Here is a 17314-nt window from a genome sequence, read left to right on the forward strand (position 1 = left end):
AATAAAGAATGGTACCTACACATCCTCTGAGAGCAACTTCTCCCAACCATCCAGAACAGTTTGGTGACTAACCATGCCTTTTCTAGCATGATGGACACCTTTCCATAAGGCAAAAGTGATAACTAAGTGTCTCGGGGAACAAAACATCAATATTTTGGGTCCATGGCCAGGAAACTCCCCAGACCATAATCCCAATTGTGGTCAATCTTTAAGAGGCGGGTGGACAAACCAAAACCCACAAATTCTGACAAACTCCAAGCATTGATTAGGAAAGAATGGGCTGCCATCAGTCAGGATGTGGCCCAGAAGTTAATTGACAGCATGCCAGGGCAGATTGTAGAGGTCTTGAAAAAGAAGGTTCAACACTGCAAATATTGACTCTTTGCATCAACTTCATGTAATTGTCAATAAAATCCTTTGACACTTATGAAATGCTTGTAATTATACTTCAGTATTCCATAGTAACATCTGACAATATTATCTAAAGACACTGAAGCATCAAACTTTGTGAAAAGTAATATTTGTTTAATTCTCAAAACTTTTGGCCATGACTGTACTATATAGGGAATAGGGTCCCATAGGGCTCTGGTCTAAAGGAGTGCACTATATAGGGAATAGGGCTCTGGTCTAAAGGAGTGCACTATATAGGGAATAGGGCTCTGGTCTAAAGTAGTGCACTATATATAGGGAATAGGGTGCCATATGGCTCTGGTCTAAAGTAGTGCACTATATATAGGGAATAGGGTGCCATAGGGCTCTGGTCTAAAGTAGTGCACTATATAGGAAATAGGATGCCATAGGGCTCTGGTCTAAAGTAGTGCACTATATAGGGAATAGGGCTCTGGTCTAAAGTAGTGCACTATATAGGGAATAGGGCTCTGGTCTAAAGTAGTGCACTATATAGGGAATAGGGCTCTGGTCTAAAGTAGTGCACTATATAGGGAATAGGGCTCTGGTCTAAAGTAGTGCACTATATAGGGAATAGGGCTCTGGTCTAAAGTAGTGCACTATATAGGGAATAGGGCCCTGGTCTAAAGTAGTGCACTATATAGGGAATGGGGCTCTGGTCTAAAGTAGTGCACTATATAGGGAATAGGGCCCTGGTCTATAGTAGTGTACTATATAGGGAATAGGGTCCTATAGGGCTCTGGTCTAAAGTAGTGCACTATATAGGGAATAGGGTGTCATAGGGCTCTGGTCTAAAGTAGTGCACTATATAGGGAATAGGGTGTCATTTGGCAGGCAGACAGAATGTGTAAAGTACCAACCTTGTGCCAAGAGGACGATGCCCGCCACTATGATGACCAGGATGATGAGAAGCTTGGCTGCAGTGAAGAAGTTCTGGACATAGCTGGCTAGCTTCACACTGAGACAGTTCACCAACACTATCATAACTGTAGGGGGAGGAAGGGGAGGAAGGAGAGGAGGAATATTTTATTAATCCATTCGAGACAGAAGTTGGTCTTCTGCTGTAGCCAAGCCCTCCGACACACACACACACACACACACACACACACACACACACACACACACACACACACACACACACACACACACACACACACACACACACACACACACACACACACACACACACACACACACACACACACACACACACACACACACACACACACACACACACACGAGGCTGGAACAGTGGGCAGTACAGAACTAGTGTACTGCTAGTGTAGTGCCTTGGGATCAGTTTAGGGGTTGAAAGCCTAGTGAGCAGTTTAGGGTTTAAGAGCCTGGTGAGCAGTCTAGGGGATAAGTGAACAACAACAGTTGATGGTATCTAGGATACTAGAGGAGCAGGAGGCGAAGGAGGCGGGAGGAAGAGAAGGAGGAGGAGAAAAGGGAAAGAGGAGGAGGAGGAGAACACAAGGCATGAAGAGGACGGTGGGGGCCAAGTCATGACTTTTTTAAATGAATCTTTACTCGATCCCAGGCATCCTCTCTTCTCAAAAGGCATTGGAGAAGAAGGTCAGAGGGGAGGGACCTTGGATCTTCTCCAATACGATGCAAGGAACACAAATTTAGATAGAGCCATGGTTTTAATTCAGTCCATTCGGGAAGTGCATGCCAATTGTTTTCTATTGGAATTTTTCATAATTATAGAACTATTTACACTTACATATGCACGCTGCAGCCAGGCACTTGGTGACCACAATGGGGGGAGTGCATCCTGGGTAGAACGGCGTGGAGGCATACTCTGCGAAGCTCAGGGCGATGATGGCGAAGGAGGAGGGCTTTAGGACCATGATGGTGCTCCATGAGTAGAGGTAGGCCATCACTGACCCAAAGGCCTCCATCAGGTATGGGTATTCCCCTCCAGACTTAGTGATCATGGTGCCCAGCTCCGCGTAGCACAGCGCCCCTGCAGGCAGACAGGCAGGCTCAGAGACAGGCAGTTAACTGACACTAGTCCTGCTTCAGGGGATTTCCTTCAAGGGATTTCCTTTCACATGGTTGTCTAGGTCTTAATTGACTAGTTAGGAACTCACCTGGTTGTCTAGGTCTTAATTGATCAATCAAATCAAATGTTATTAGTCACATGCGCAGTGAAATCTTTACTTACGAGCCCCTAACCGACAGTGCAGTTTAAAAAAAAATGGTGTGGAGAGGGGAGGGGGATCAATGTGGATAGTCTGGGTAGCCATTTGACTAGATGTTCAGGAGTCTTATGGCTTGTGGGTAGAAGCTGTTTAGAAGCCTCTTGGACCTAGACTTGGTGCTCCGGTACCGCTTGCCATGTGATAGCAAAGAGAACAGTCTATGACTAGGGTGGCTGGAGTCTTTGACAATTTTCAGGGCCTTCTTCTGACACCGCCTGGTATAGAGGTCCTGGATGGCAGGAAGCTTGGCCCCAGTGATGTACTGGGCCGTTCGCACTACCCTCTGTACCAGGCAGTGATGCAACCAGTCAGGATGCTCGATGGTGCAGATGTAGAACTTTTTGAGGATCTGAGGACCCATGCCAAATCTTTTCTGTCCACTGAGGGGGAATGGATTTTTTCGTGCCCGCCTCACGACGGTCATGGTGTACTTGGACCATGTTAGTTTGTTGGTGATGTGGACGCCAAGGAACTTGAAGCTCTCAACCTGTTCAACTGCAGCCCCGTCGATGAGAATGGGGGCATGCTCGGTCCTCTTTTTCCTGTAGTCCACAATCATCTCCATCTCCTTGATTACGCTGAGGGAGAGGTTGTTGTCCTGGCACCACACGGCCAGGTCTCTGACTTCCTCCCTGTCTCGTTGTTGTCGGTGATCAGGCCTACCACTGTCGTGTCATCGGCAAACGTAATGATGGTGTTGGAGTTGTGCCTGGCCATTCAGTCATGAGTGAACAGGGAATACAGGAGGGGGCTGAGCACGCACCCCTGAGGCTCCCCTGTGTTGAGGATCAGCGTGGCGGATGTATTGTTACCTGCCCTTACCACCTGGGGGGCGGCCCGTCAGGAAGTGCAGGATCCAGTTGCAAAGGGAGGTGTTTAGTCCCAGGGTCCTTAGCTTATTGATGAGCTTCGAGGGCACTATGGTGTTGAACGCTGAGCTGTAGTCAATGAATAGCATTCCCACATAGGTTGTTTCTATTGTCCAGGTGGGAAAGGGCAGTGTGGAGTGCAATAGAGACGGCATCATCTGTGGATCTGTTGGGGCGGTATGGAAATTGGAGTGGGTCTAGAGTTTCTGGGATGATGTGATGATGGTTGATCCATGACCAGCTTTTCAAATAACTTCATGGCTACAGATGTGAGTGCTATGGGTCTGTAGTCATTGAGGCAGGTTACCTTAGTGTTATTGGGCACAGGCACTATGGTGGTCTGCTTAAAACATGTTGGTATTACAGACTCGGACAGGGAGAGGTTGAAAATGTCAGTGAAGACACTTACTAGTTGATCAGCGCATTCTCGCAGTACACGTCCTGGAAGTCCATCTGGCCCTGTGGCCAAGTGAATGTTGACCTGTCTAAAGGTCGTACTCACATCAGCTGCGAAGAGCGTGATCACACAGTCTTCCAGTATAGCTGGTGCTCGCATGCATGTTTCAGTGTTATTTACCTCGAAGCGAGCATAGAAGTAGTTTAGCTCGTCCGGTAGGCTTGTGTCACTGGGCAGCTCTCGGCTGTGCTTCCCTTTGTAGTCTGTCATGGTTTGCAGGCCCTGCAGGATTTCTTCTAAGTCCCACTCCTTGAAAGCGGCAGCTCTACCCTTTAGCTCAGTGCGGATGTTGCCTGTAATTCTTGGTTTCTGGTTGGGGTATGTACGTACTGTCACTGTGGGGACAACGTCATCGATGCACTTATTGATGAAGCCAATGATGAAGCCAATTGCACATTTAACATGTTGATAGAAATTAGGTAAAAATGACCAGATTGCATAGCGGAGAAGGTATGGTGGGATTCGAAATGGTCAGTAATCTGTTTGTTGACTTGGCTTTCGAAAACCTTAGAAAGACAGGGTAGGATAGATATAAGTCTGTAGCAGTTTGGGTCTAGAGTGTCACCCCCTTTGAAGAGGGGGATGACCGCGGCAGCTTTCCAATGTTTGGGAGGTTGAACAGGCTAGTAAAAGGGGTTGCAACAAATTCGGCAGATCATTTTAGAAAGAGGGGGTCCAGATTGTCTAGCCCGGCTGATTTGTAGGGGTCCAGATTTTGCAGCTCTTTCAGAACATCAGCTATCTGGATTTGGGTAAAGGAGAAATGGTGGGGGCTTTGGCGGGGTGCTGTGGAGGGTGCCGGGCAGTTGACCGGGGTAGGGGTAGCCATGTGGAAAGCATGGCCAGCCGTAGAAAAATGCTTATTGAAATTCTCAATTATAGTGGATTTATCAGTGGTGAGCAGCTGGGAGGAGGTGCTCTTATTCTCCATGGACTTTACAGTGTCCCAGAACATTTTTGAGTTGGTACTAGAGGATGCAAATTTCTGTTTGAAAAAGCTTGCCATAGCTTTTCTGACTTTTTTATTTGTTCCTAACGAATTAATTAATAATTAATAACTCAGCAGGGTTCATGTTAGTTGCACTATGTCCATGTTTCTGTTTACTGGTTTGGGGGGATTGAACACACTGACACAATCCTTCTCACAGTCAGTATGCCTCCCAAAGGGAACCCTATTCCCGATATAGTGCACTACTTTAGACCAGAGCCCTATGGCACCCTATTCCCTATATAGTGCACTACTTTAGACCAGAGCCCTATGGGGGACCACGACCCATAGGGTTAAGGTGCCATAGGGATGCAGTTCCAGTTCTTCTCACACGGAGCCCTTCTCACTTGGTCATTCCTGATTTAGGAGATTCCTATCATTCTTTCCGACCACTAGTGTCTGGTTAGAGATTACCCAGGATAGAGTTAATCAGGTAATCTATCTCAGTTTATGGTGTCATTTAGTGTCTGGTTAGAGATTACCCAGGATAGGGTTAATCTGGTAATCTATCTCAGTTTATGGTGTCATTTAGGTTCTGGTTAGTGATTACCCAGGTCAGATCAGGTAATGTGTAGCCTGTGTGTGTGTCTCCTCACTCAGTGTAGCCTGTGTGTGTGTCTCCTCACCCAGTGTAGCCTGTGTGTGTGTGTCTCCTCACCCAGTGTAGCCTGTGTGTGTGGGTCCTCACCCAGTGTAGCCTGTGTGTGTGGGTCCTCACCCAGTGTAGCCTGTGTGTGTGGGTCCTCACCCAGTGTAGCCTGTGTGTGTGTGTCTCCTCACCCAGTGTAGCCTGTGTGTGTGTGTCCTCACCCAGTGTAGCCTGTGTGTGTGTGTCTCCTCACCCAGTGTAGCCTGTGTGTGTGGGTCCTCACCCAGTGTAGCCTGTGTGTGTGTGTCTCCTCACCCAGTGTAGCCTGTGTTTGTGTGTCTCCTCACCCAGTGTAGCCTGTGTTTGTGTGTCTCCTCACCCAGTGTAGCCTGTGTGTGTGTGTCTCCTCACCCAGTGTAGCCTGTGTGTGTGTGTCTCCTCACCCAGTGTAGCCTGTGTGTGTGTGTCTCCTCACCCAGTGTAGCCTGTGTGTGTGTGTCTCCTCACCCAGTGTAGCTAGCACCCCGCAGGCGGCCCAGACACACAGACAAGGTCCTACGGCTCCCGTTTCCAGCAGCACTGCCTTAGGGGAGATGAAGATGCCGGAGCCGATCATGGTTCCTACGATCAGACAGATCCCACTCAAAAGGCCCACCTGCAGAGAGAGACAGGAAGTGGTTATGACAACTTCCTGAGAGGGTGATACAGGCGGTAGAACCAGCGATTAAACCCCTGTCTCCTGTTGGGAAGCTTTGTATGTGAATGTTTTACCACTCAACCATGTGTCTTAATGTGTACATTTTGTTTTGTATTACTGTCTACGTTAAGTTAATGTAGTCTGTTTATTTCGATTATTGCATTTTGTGTTATTGTTCAATATATATATTCTATATATATATATATATTATTTTTATGGAATAAAATATGTCCTGTCTCACCACTCAATCAATGACTGACAGGCCCATGATAGTGTTTATAAACACAGTGTAGTGTGAGTTAGTGAGTAGTTAACTCAATGAGTCCTTCTGTCAGGCCGGCGTGATTTAGGACTTCTGGTTAACTCAATGAGTCCCACTGTCAGGCCGGCGTGATTTAGGACTTCTGGTTAACTCAATGAGTCCCACTGTCAGGCCGACGTGATTTAGGACTTCTGGTTAACTCAATGAGTCCCACTGTCAGGCCGGCGTGATTTAGGACTTCTGGTTAACTCAATGAGTCCCACTGTCAGGCCGGCGTGATTTAGGACTTCTGGTTAACTCAATGAGTCCCACTGTCAGGCCGGCGTGATTTAGGACTTCTGGTTAACTCAATGAGTCCCACTGTCAGGCCGGCGTGATTTAGGACTTCTGGTTAACTCAATGAGTCCCACTGCCAGGCCGGCGTGATTTAGGACTTCTGGTTAACTCAATGAGTCCCACTGTCAGGCCGGCGTGATTTAGGACTTCTGGTTAACTCAATGAGTCCCACTGTCAGGCCGGCGTGATTTAGGACTTCTGGTTAACTCAATGAGTCCCACTGTCAGGCCGGCGTGATTTAGGACTTCTGGTTAACTCAATGAGTCCCACTGTCAGGCCGGCGTGATTTAGGACTTCTGGTTAACTCAATGAGTCCCACTGTCAGGCCGGCGTGATTTAGGACTTCTGGTTAACTCAATGAGTCCCACTGTCAGGCCGGCGTGATTTAGGACTTCTGGTTAACTCAATGAGTCCCACTGCCAGGCCGGCGTGATTTAGGACTTCTGGTTAACTCAATGAGTCCCACTGTCAGGCCGGCGTGATTTAGGACTTCTGGTTAACTCAATGAGTCCCACTGTCAGGCCGGCGTGATTTAGGACTTCTGGTTAACTCAATGAGTCCCACTGTCAGGCCGGCGTGATTTAGGACTTCTGGTTAACTCAATGAGTCCCACTGTCAGGCCGGCGTGATTTAGGACTTCTGGTTAACTCAATGAGTCCCACTGTCAGGCCGGCGTGATTTAGGACTTCTGGTTAACTCAATGAGTCCCACTGTCAGGCCGGCGTGATTTAGGACTTCTGGTTAACTCAATGAGTCCCACTGTCAGGCCGGCGTGATTTAGGACTTCTGGTTAACTCAATGAGTCCCACTGTCAGGCCGGCGTGATTTAGGACTTCTGGTTAACTCAATGAGTCCCACTGTCAGGCCGGCGTGATTTAGGACTTCTGGTTAACTCAATGAGTCCCACTGTCAGGCCGGCGTGATTTAGGACTTCTGGTTAACTCAATGAGTCCCACTGTCAGGCCGGCGTGATTTAGGACTTCTGGTTAACTCAATGAGTCCCACTGTCAGGCCGGCGTGATTTAGGACTTCTGGTTAACTCAATGAGTCCCACTGTCAGGCCGGCGTGATTTAGGACTTCTGGTTAACTCAATGAGTCCCACTGTCAGGCCGGCGTGATTTAGGACTTCTGGTTAACTCAATGAGTCCCACTGCCAGGCCGGCGTGATTTAGGACTTCTGGTTAACTCAATGAGTCCCACTGTCAGGCCGGCGTGATTTAGGACTTCTGGTTAACTCAATGAGTCCCACTGTCAGGCCGGCGTGATTTAGGACTTCTGGTTAACTCAATGAGTCCCACTGTCAGGCCGGCGTGATTTAGGACTTCTGGTTAACTCAATGAGTCCCACTGTCAGGCCGGCGTGATTTAGGACTTCTGGTTAACTCAATGAGTCCCACTGTCAGGCCGGCGTGATTTAGGACTTCTGGTTAACTCAATGAGTCCCACTGTCAGGCCGGCGTGATTTAGGACTTCTGGTTAACTCAATGAGTCCCACTGTCAGGCCGGCGTGATTTAGGACTTCTGGTTAACTCAATGAGTCCCACTGTCAGGCCGGCTTGATTTAGGACTTCTGGTTAACCCAATGAGTCCCACTGTCAGGCCGGCGTGATTTAGGACTTCTGGTTAACCCAATGAGTCCCACTGTCAGGCCGGCGTGATTTAGGACTTCTGGTTAACTCAATGAGTCCCACTGTCAGGCCGGCGTGATTTAGGACTTCTGGTCAACTCAATGAGTCCCACTGTCAGGCCGGCGTGATTTAGGACTTCTGGTTAACTCAATGAGTCCCACTGTCAGGCCGGCGTGATTTAGGACTTCTGGTTAACTCAATGAGTCCCACTGTCAGGCCGGCGTGATTTAGGACTTCTGGTTAACTCAATGAGTCCCACTGTCGTGATTTAGGACTTCTGGTTAACTCAATGAGTCCCACTGTCAGGCCGGCGTGATTTAGGACTTCTGGTTAACTCAATGAGTCCCACTGTCAGGCCGGCATGATTTAGGACTTCTGAATCCCTTTTAAACATGCTGTGAGTCCGTAGATACCCACCATTTGTCTGTTTGTTAACGGGGAAGGAGCTAGAGGGGGGTTTTTAAGACAAGCACAGGTCCCCAAAGGTCACAGGGGACGTATTTTTTACAGAATCTATAGAGTCAGAATGACGCACACAAAACGAAAAAAAAAACGGGGAAAATGTGACAATTAATCTTCATATCACTGGAAAATTCCTCAATAAACTATTGAGAGGTACTGACCCTGGGTTCCTGAGAGCCTCATGGTGTAAACTACAGAATGAAGCAGTAGTTCTATTGAGAGGTACTGACCCTGGGTTCCTGAGAGACTCACGGTGTAAACTACAGAATGAAGCAGTAGTTCTATTGAGAGGTACTGACCCTGGGTTCCTGAGAGACTCACGGTGTAAACTACAGAAAGAAGCAGTAGTTCTATTGAGAGGTACTGACCCTGGGTTCCTGAGAGCCTCACGGTGTAAACTACAGAATGAAGCAGTAGTTCTATTGAGAGGTACTGTCCCTGGGTTCCTGAGAGCCTCACCATGTAAACTACAGAATGAAGCAGTAGTTCTACTGAGAGGTACTGACCAGTAAACAGCTTCCTAACATTCCTCAGTCAGTCAAGATACTGTTGTCAGAGTCACTCAGTAACCCTGTACACTGTAACAAGACTATACATTTACAGCTACCATACAAAGGCCTTGTACACAAGCCAGGATGATTGATGTTGGTCACTCGAATACCTTATGTACTTGTAGCAAGCGAGAACACAAATGGAACCAGAATGCAATGTCATACTTGATCAGTTTTCACATGAATGGAACCAGAATACAATGTCATACTTCATTTGTGGTATTGTTATATTTGAAAAGCAAAATAATGATTTTTACTTCACGTCCAAAGATTTATCAAACAGACAATTGGGATACATGTTTTGGGTAAAGGTCCCAGATTGATCTAGTCTGGTTTATTATCTGATGTGGTAAAGGTCCCTGATTGATCTAGTCTGGTTTATTATTATCTGATGTGGTAAAGGTCCCTGATCGATCTAGTCTGGTTTATTATCTGATGTGGTAAAGGTCCCAGATTGATCTAGTCTGGTTTATTATTATCTGATGTGGTAAAGGTCCCTGATCGATCTAGTCTGGTTTATTATCTGATGTGGTAAAGGTCCCAGATTGATCTAGTCTGGTTTATTATTATCTGATGTGGTAAAGGTCCCAGATTGATCTAGTCTGGTTTATTATCTGATGTGGTAAAGGTCCCAGATTGATCTAGTCTGGTTTATTATCTGATGTGGTAAAGGTCCCAGATTGATCTAGTCTGGTTTAGTATTATCTGATGTGGTAAAGGTCCCTGATTGATCTAGTCTGGTTTATTATCTGATGTGGTAAAGGTCCCTGATTGATCTAGTCTGGTTTATTATTATTTGATGTGGTAAAGGTCCCAGATTGATCTAGTCTGGTTTATTATCTGATGTGGTAAAGGTCCCAGATTGATCTAGTCTGGTTTAGTATTATCTGATGTGGTAAAGGTCCCAGATTGATCTAGTCTGGTTTAATATCTGATGTGGTAAAGGTCCCAGATTGATCTAGTCTGGTTTATTATTATCTGATATGGTAAAGGTCCCTGATTGATCTAGTCTGGTTTATTATCTGATGTGGTAAAGGTCCCAGATTGATCTAGTCTGGTTTATTATCTGATGTGGTAAAGGTCCCAGATTGATCTAGTCTGGTTTATTATTATCTGATGTGGTAAAGGTCCCTGATTGATCTAGTCTGGTTTATTATTATCTGATGTGGTAAAGGTCCCAGATTGATCTAGTCTGGTTTATTATTATCTGATGTGGTAAAGGTCCCAGATTGATCTAGTCTGGTTTATTATCTGATGTGGTAAAGGTCCCTGATTGATCTAGTCTGGTTTATTATTATCTGATGTGGTAAAGGTCCCAGATTGATCTAGTCTGGTTTATTATTATCTGATGTGGTAAAGGTCCCAGATTGATCTAGTCTGGTTTATTATCTGATGTGGTAAAGGTCCCAGATTGATCTAGTCTGGTTTATTATCTGATGTGGTAAAGGTCCCAGATTGATCTAGTCTGGTTTATTATTATCTGATGTGGTAAAGGTCCCAGATTGATCTAGTCTGGTTTATTATCTGATGTGGTAAAGGTCCCAGATTGATCTAGTCTGGTTTATTATTATCTGATGTGGTAAAGGTCCCAGATTGATCTAGTCTGGTTTATTATTATCTGATGTGGTAAAGGTCCCTGATTGATCTAGTCTGGTTTATTATCTGATGTGGTAAAGGTCCCTGATTGATCTAGTCTGGTTTATTATTATCTGATGTGGTAAAGGTCCCAGATTGATCTAGTCTGGTTTATTGTTATCTGATGTGGTAAAGGTCCCTGATTGATCTAGTCTGGTTAATTATTATCTGATGTGGTAAAGGTCCCAGATTGATCTAGTCTGGTTTATTGTTATCTGATGTGGTAAAGGTCCCAGATTGATCTAGTCTGGTTTATTATTATCTGATGTGGTAAAGGTCCCAGATTGATCTAGTCTGGTTTATTGTTATCTGATGTGGTAAAGGTCCCAGATTGATCTAGTCTGGTTTATTATTATCTGATGTGGTAAAGGTCCCTGATTGATCTAGTCTGGTTTATTATTATCTGATGTGGTAAAGGTCCCAGATTGATCTAGTCTGGTTTATTGTTATCTGATGTGGTAAAGGTCCCAGATTGATCTAGTCTGGTTTATTATTATCTGATGTGGTAAAGGTCCCAGATTGATCTAGTCTGGTTTATTATCTGATGTGGTAAAGGTCCCAGATTGATCTAGTCTGGTTTATTATCTGATGTGGTAAAGGTCCCTGATTGATCTAGTCTGGTTAATTATTATCTGATGTGGTAAAGGTCCCAGATTGATCTAGTCTGGTTTATTATTATCTGATGTGGTAAAGGTCCCTGATTGATCTAGTCTGGTTTATTATCTGATGTGGTAAAGGTCCCAGATTGATCTAGTCTGGTTAATTATTATCTGATGTGGTAAAGGTCCCAGATTGATCTAGTCTGGTTTATTATTATCTGATGTGGTAAAGGTCCCTGATTGATCTAGTCTGGTTAATTATTATCTGATGTGGTAAAGGTCCCAGATTGATCTAGTCTGGTTTATTATTATCTGATGTGGTAAAGGTCCCTGATTGATCTAGTCTGGTTTATTATCTGATGTGGTAAAGGTCCCAGATTGATCTAGTCTGGTTTATTATTATCTGATGTGGTAAAGGTCCCAGATTGATCTAGTCTGGTTTATTATTATCTGATGTGGTAAAGGTCCCTGATTGATCTAGTCTGGTTTATTATCTGATGTGGTAAAGGTCCCTGATTGATCTAGTCTGGTTTATTATTATCTGATGTGGTAAAGGTCCCAGATTGATCTAGTCTGGTTTATTGTTATCTGATGTGGTAAAGGTCCCTGATTGATCTAGTCTGGTTAATTATTATCTGATGTGGTAAAGGTCCCAGATTGATCTAGTCTGGTTTATTGTTATCTGATGTGGTAAAGGTCCCAGATTGATCTAGTCTGGTTTATTATTATCTGATGTGGTAAAGGTCCCAGATTGATCTAGTCTGGTTTATTGTTATCTGATGTGGTAAAGGTCCCAGATTGATCTAGTCTGGTTTATTATTATCTGATGTGGTAAAGGTCCCTGATTGATCTAGTCTGGTTTATTATTATCTGATGTGGTAAAGGTCCCAGATTGATCTAGTCTGGTTTATTGTTATCTGATGTGGTAAAGGTCCCAGATTGATCTAGTCTGGTTTATTATTATCTGATGTGGTAAAGGTCCCAGATTGATCTAGTCTGGTTTATTATCTGATGTGGTAAAGGTCCCAGATTGATCTAGTCTGGTTTATTATCTGATGTGGTAAAGGTCCCTGATTGATCTAGTCTGGTTAATTATTATCTGATGTGGTAAAGGTCCCAGATTGATCTAGTCTGGTTTATTATTATCTGATGTGGTAAAGGTCCCTGATTGATCTAGTCTGGTTTATTATCTGATGTGGTAAAGGTCCCAGATTGATCTAGTCTGGTTAATTATTATCTGATGTGGTAAAGGTCCCAGATTGATCTAGTCTGGTTTATTATTATCTGATGTGGTAAAGGTCCCTGATTGATCTAGTCTGGTTTATTATCTGATGTGGTAAAGGTCCCTGATTGATCTAGTCTGGTTTATTATTATCTGATGTGGTAAAGGTCCCTGATTGATCTAGTCTGGTTTATTATCTGATGTGGTAAAAGGTCCCAGATTGATCTAGTCTGGTTTATTGTTATCTGATGTGGTAAAAGGTCCCAGATTGCTGTTCTGAGAGGAATAATTTTGACAGAGAGAGCCAGTGAGACGGAGTCTGCGTATGAAATGGCACCCTGTTTTCTACACAGGGATTAGGGTTCCACTTGGGACACACTGGGATCAGTGAGTTCAATGAGTGTGGAACAGACTACAGCAGGGTTAAAACGGGGGGATAGAGGTTGGTACCGGCTGACACTGTAGTTAAAGCTGTCTGCTCTGGGCTGGCTGGCTGGCTGGCTGGCTGGCGGATTACAGTAATGATCGTGAGAGCCATTGGAGATCCTATGCTGCGAAACTCTACTCAGGCTCCCTCTCTGTCAGACACACACATTAGGGTGACAACATGAACATAAATTACAATGTTGAAGCTCATTTACTGCATTTCTATACGATTTAAAATCTCTAAAATGCTATTTGGAGAACAGCAAACAAGCAAAAATGACCCCAGCCATTATCACCTTGGCTGCTGTAGGTTCATTCACCTCAGTCCATCTACAAGCACATAGCCTGTTAGCTATACAATCTACCTACCTCAGTCCATCTACAAACACACAGCCTATTAGCTGTACAATGACCCCAGCCATTATCACCTTGGCTGCTGTAGGTTCATTCACGTAGCCTATTAGTTATACAATGACCCCAGCCATTATCACCTTGGCTGCTGTAGGTTCATTCACGTAGCCTATTAGTTATACAATGACCCAAGCCATTATCACCTTGGCTGCTAGTTATACACGGCGCATTCGGAAAGTGTTCCGACCCCTTTGTCTTTTTCCACATTTTGTTTGTCTTATTCCGAAATGGATTTAAATAAAACAATTCCCTCATCAATCTGTTGTACCCACTTCCTTACATTGGTCAACACAGCTGGAAACCGGTGGTATTTTTACTTTAGTTTGATCAACGTAAAAGATGTGATATGCTAAAAAACAGGACATCATGCTCTCTTGATCTTGATTTGACTTCGCTAGATGTTGCTGGAGCAGGACGGGATGTGGAAACCACTGTGTTGCTCTTCAAACATAGAAATACCACATATTTACAGCAACGCGACTACACAGACGTAGTGTATATCTTAAAGATGTGGGGATTTTCTCTACCATGTTAAATGTCACTAAATCCTGGTTTACAAACCACTGTGGTACTCTGAAAACTTTATTATGTTCTCTGTCATCTATTGAAAAAGAAAAATGTGGACTTTGTTTGTCGTTCAGTTATATTAAAACAAGTGTGTGACTGTAGCCCAGATGATCTAGTCTGGTTTATTATTATCTGATTTGGTAAAGGTCCCAGATTGATCTGGTCTGGTTTATTATTATCTGATGTGGTAAAGGTCCCAGATTGATCTAGTCTGGTTTATTATTATCTGATGTGGTAAAGGTCCCAGATTGATCTAGTCTGGTTTAGTATTATCTGATGTGGTAAAGATCCCAGATTGATCTAGTCTGGTTTATTATCTGATGTGGTAAAGGTCCCAGATTGATCTAGTCTGGTTTATTATCTGATGTGGTAAAATGTCCCAGATTGATCTAGTCTGGTTTATTATCTGATGTGGTAAAGGTCCCAGATTGATCTAGTCTGGTTTATTATTATCTGATGTGGTAAAGGTCCCAGATTGATCTAGTCTGGTTTAGTATTATCTGATGTGGTAAAGATCCCAGATTGATCTAGTCTGGTTTATTATCTGATGTGGTAAAGGTCCCTGATTGATCTAGTCTGGTTTATTATTATCTGATGTGGTAAAGGTCCCAGATTGATCTAGTCTGGTTTATGATTAGCTGATGTGGTAAAGGTCCCAGATTCAGTGGTTGTATTTTAATGTCGGTCTATAGGGAGGATAGGTCCTGTTGAGATGTTCATATTGTACCATACAGTGGTTGTATTTTAATGTCAGTCTATAGGGAAGATGGGTCCTGTTGAGATGTTCATATTGTAACATACAGTGGTTGTATTGTAATGTAGGTCTATAGGGAAGATAGGTCCTGTTGAGATGTTCATATTGTAACATACAGTGGTTGTATTGTAATGTAGGTCTATAGGGAAGATAGGTCCTGTTGAGATGTTCATGTTGAAACATATCTTATGTTTTTTCTTATCTTGTTTGATGAGATTAGTGCAGATTCTTCCAGGGGCCCCGACTTCAAATTTGGGAACCACTGTACTTACCTCTCTCTGTCTCCTCTGCTTCCTCCTACATTACAGTCTACCTCAGCCTCATCACTCTACTAACCTCTCTCTCAGTCTCATCTGCTTCCTCCTACATCACTTTCTGTCTAAGCCTCACCACTGAGCACCACATCACTGTCTGTCTCAGTTGATTACTTTCTGTAAAGTCAGTGGTGGAAAGAACTTAAGTAACACTTAAATATGTTTTATTGTAAGTTCGGTCCGATGTTTGTGGGCTTGTTGTTACTTCATGTATTTGGACATTTTGAGTAAAGTTCTTTGTGTTACTCATCTCTGCTGTCCTGCGCCTGACTCCTCTGCACCAGCTACACCCAGAGCCTTACAGTATCTGTAATTTTGGACAACTTTTACTTCACTACATTACTAAAAAAAATAATGTACTTTTTACTCCAGACATTTTCCCTAACACCTTAAAGCACTAGTTACATTTTGAATGCTTAGCATTTCAGGAAAACGGTCCAATTCACACACCTATCAAGACAACATCCCTGGTCATCCCTACTGCCTCTGATCTGGAGGACTCACTAAACAGAGAACATCCCTGGTCATCCCTACTGCCTCTGATCTGGAGGACTCACTAAACAGAGAACATCCCTGGTCATCCCTACTGCCTCTGATCTGGAGGACTCACTAAACAGAGAACATCCCTGGTCATCCCTACTAGCCTCTGATCTGGAGGACTCACTAAACAGAGAACATCCCTGGTCATCCCTACTGCCTCTGATCTGGAGGACTCACTAAACAGAGAACATCCCTGGTCATCCCTACTAGCCTCTGATCTGGAGGACTCACTAAACAGAGAACATCCCTGGTCATCCCTACTGCCTCTGATCTGGAGGACTCACTAAACAGAGAACATCCCTGGTCATCCCTACTGCCTCTGATCTGGAGGACTCACTAAACAGAGAACATCCCTGGTCATCTCTACTGCCTCTGATCTTGCGGACTCACTAAACACGTTTAGTTTGTATGATGTTGGAGTGTGCCCCTGGCTATCCGCATATTTATAATAATGATGCTATCTAGTTTGCTTAATATAAATAACTTGAAAAAATATATACTTTGACTTTTGATCCTTAACTTCTTATGGCTGCAGGGGCAGTACTGAGTAGCTTGGGTGAAAGGTGCACAGAGGTGCCCATATTCAACGGCCTGCTCCTCAGTCATAGTTGCATATTATTATTAGTATTGGATAGAAAACAATCTGACGTTTCTAAAACTGTTTGAATTATGCCTGTGAGTTTAACAGAACTCATATAGCAGGCAAAAATCTGAGAAATTCCACTTCCTGTTTTTTTTTCTTTTGGGGGGGTGGCAGATTTTCAACCAAGCTCTCATTGAAATTACAGCGCGATATGGATGAGTTTTCACTTCCTACACCTTGCACTAGATGTCAACAGTCAATAGAACTTTGTCTGATGACTCTAATGTGAAGGGGGGTCGAATGACACAGGAAATAGTCACCACTGCCACGAGTTTGACATGTTTCTACTGACTGTTACGGAACGTTTGGACATTTCGTCAAGTTATAGTGGACGCGCTTTGTGACTTTGGAATTGTTTACCAAACGCTTTAACCAAAGTAGCTAATTGGACATAAATAACTGACATTTTCGAACAAATCAAGCATTTATTGTGGACCTGGGATTCCTAGGACTGCATTCTGATGAAGTTCATCAAAGGTAAGGAAACATTTATCATGTATTTTTTGGTTTCTGTTGACTCCAACATGGCGGCTAATTTGACTTCTGTTCTGAGCACCGTCTCAGATTATTGCATGGTGTGCTTTTTCCATAAACTTTTTTTGAAATCTGACACAGCGGTTGCATTAAGGAGAGGTATATCTATAATTCCATGTGTATAACTTGTATTATCATCTACATTTATGATGAGTATTTCTGTTGAAACGATGTGGCTATGCAAAATCACTTGATGTTTTTGGAACTAGTGA

At 44.0% G+C, this 17314-nt stretch overlaps 2 protein-coding genes across 6 annotated transcripts in view; one reads left to right on the forward strand and one right to left on the reverse strand.

The window, feature by feature from the left end:
* Nucleotides 1–17314, reverse strand: part of LOC110510618 (b(0,+)-type amino acid transporter 1) — a 52209-nt gene that overhangs the window by 16426 nt on the left and 18469 nt on the right. For all 5 annotated transcript variants that reach the window (XM_090222007.1, XM_090222006.1, XM_090222010.1 and 2 more), the window contains 3 exons: nucleotides 6029–6176; nucleotides 2138–2380; nucleotides 1269–1394 (listed from right to left, as the gene is read on the reverse strand). In XM_090222007.1, the coding sequence (XP_090078133.1) occupies nucleotides 1269–1394; nucleotides 2138–2380; nucleotides 6029–6176 (517 nt within the window). The remainder of the gene's footprint in view (nucleotides 1–1268; nucleotides 1395–2137; nucleotides 2381–6028; nucleotides 6177–17314) is intronic.
* The window catches only part of LOC110510393 (b(0,+)-type amino acid transporter 1-like), a 103087-nt gene that overhangs the window by 5741 nt on the left and 80032 nt on the right, over nucleotides 1–17314 (forward strand). The window lies entirely within an intron of this gene.

The sequence above is a fragment of the Oncorhynchus mykiss genome, chromosome 26 (assembly GCF_057628025.1).
Source record: "Oncorhynchus mykiss isolate SJ-2025 chromosome 26, ASM5762802v1, whole genome shotgun sequence".
Lineage (NCBI taxonomy): Eukaryota > Metazoa > Chordata > Actinopteri > Salmoniformes > Salmonidae > Oncorhynchus > Oncorhynchus mykiss.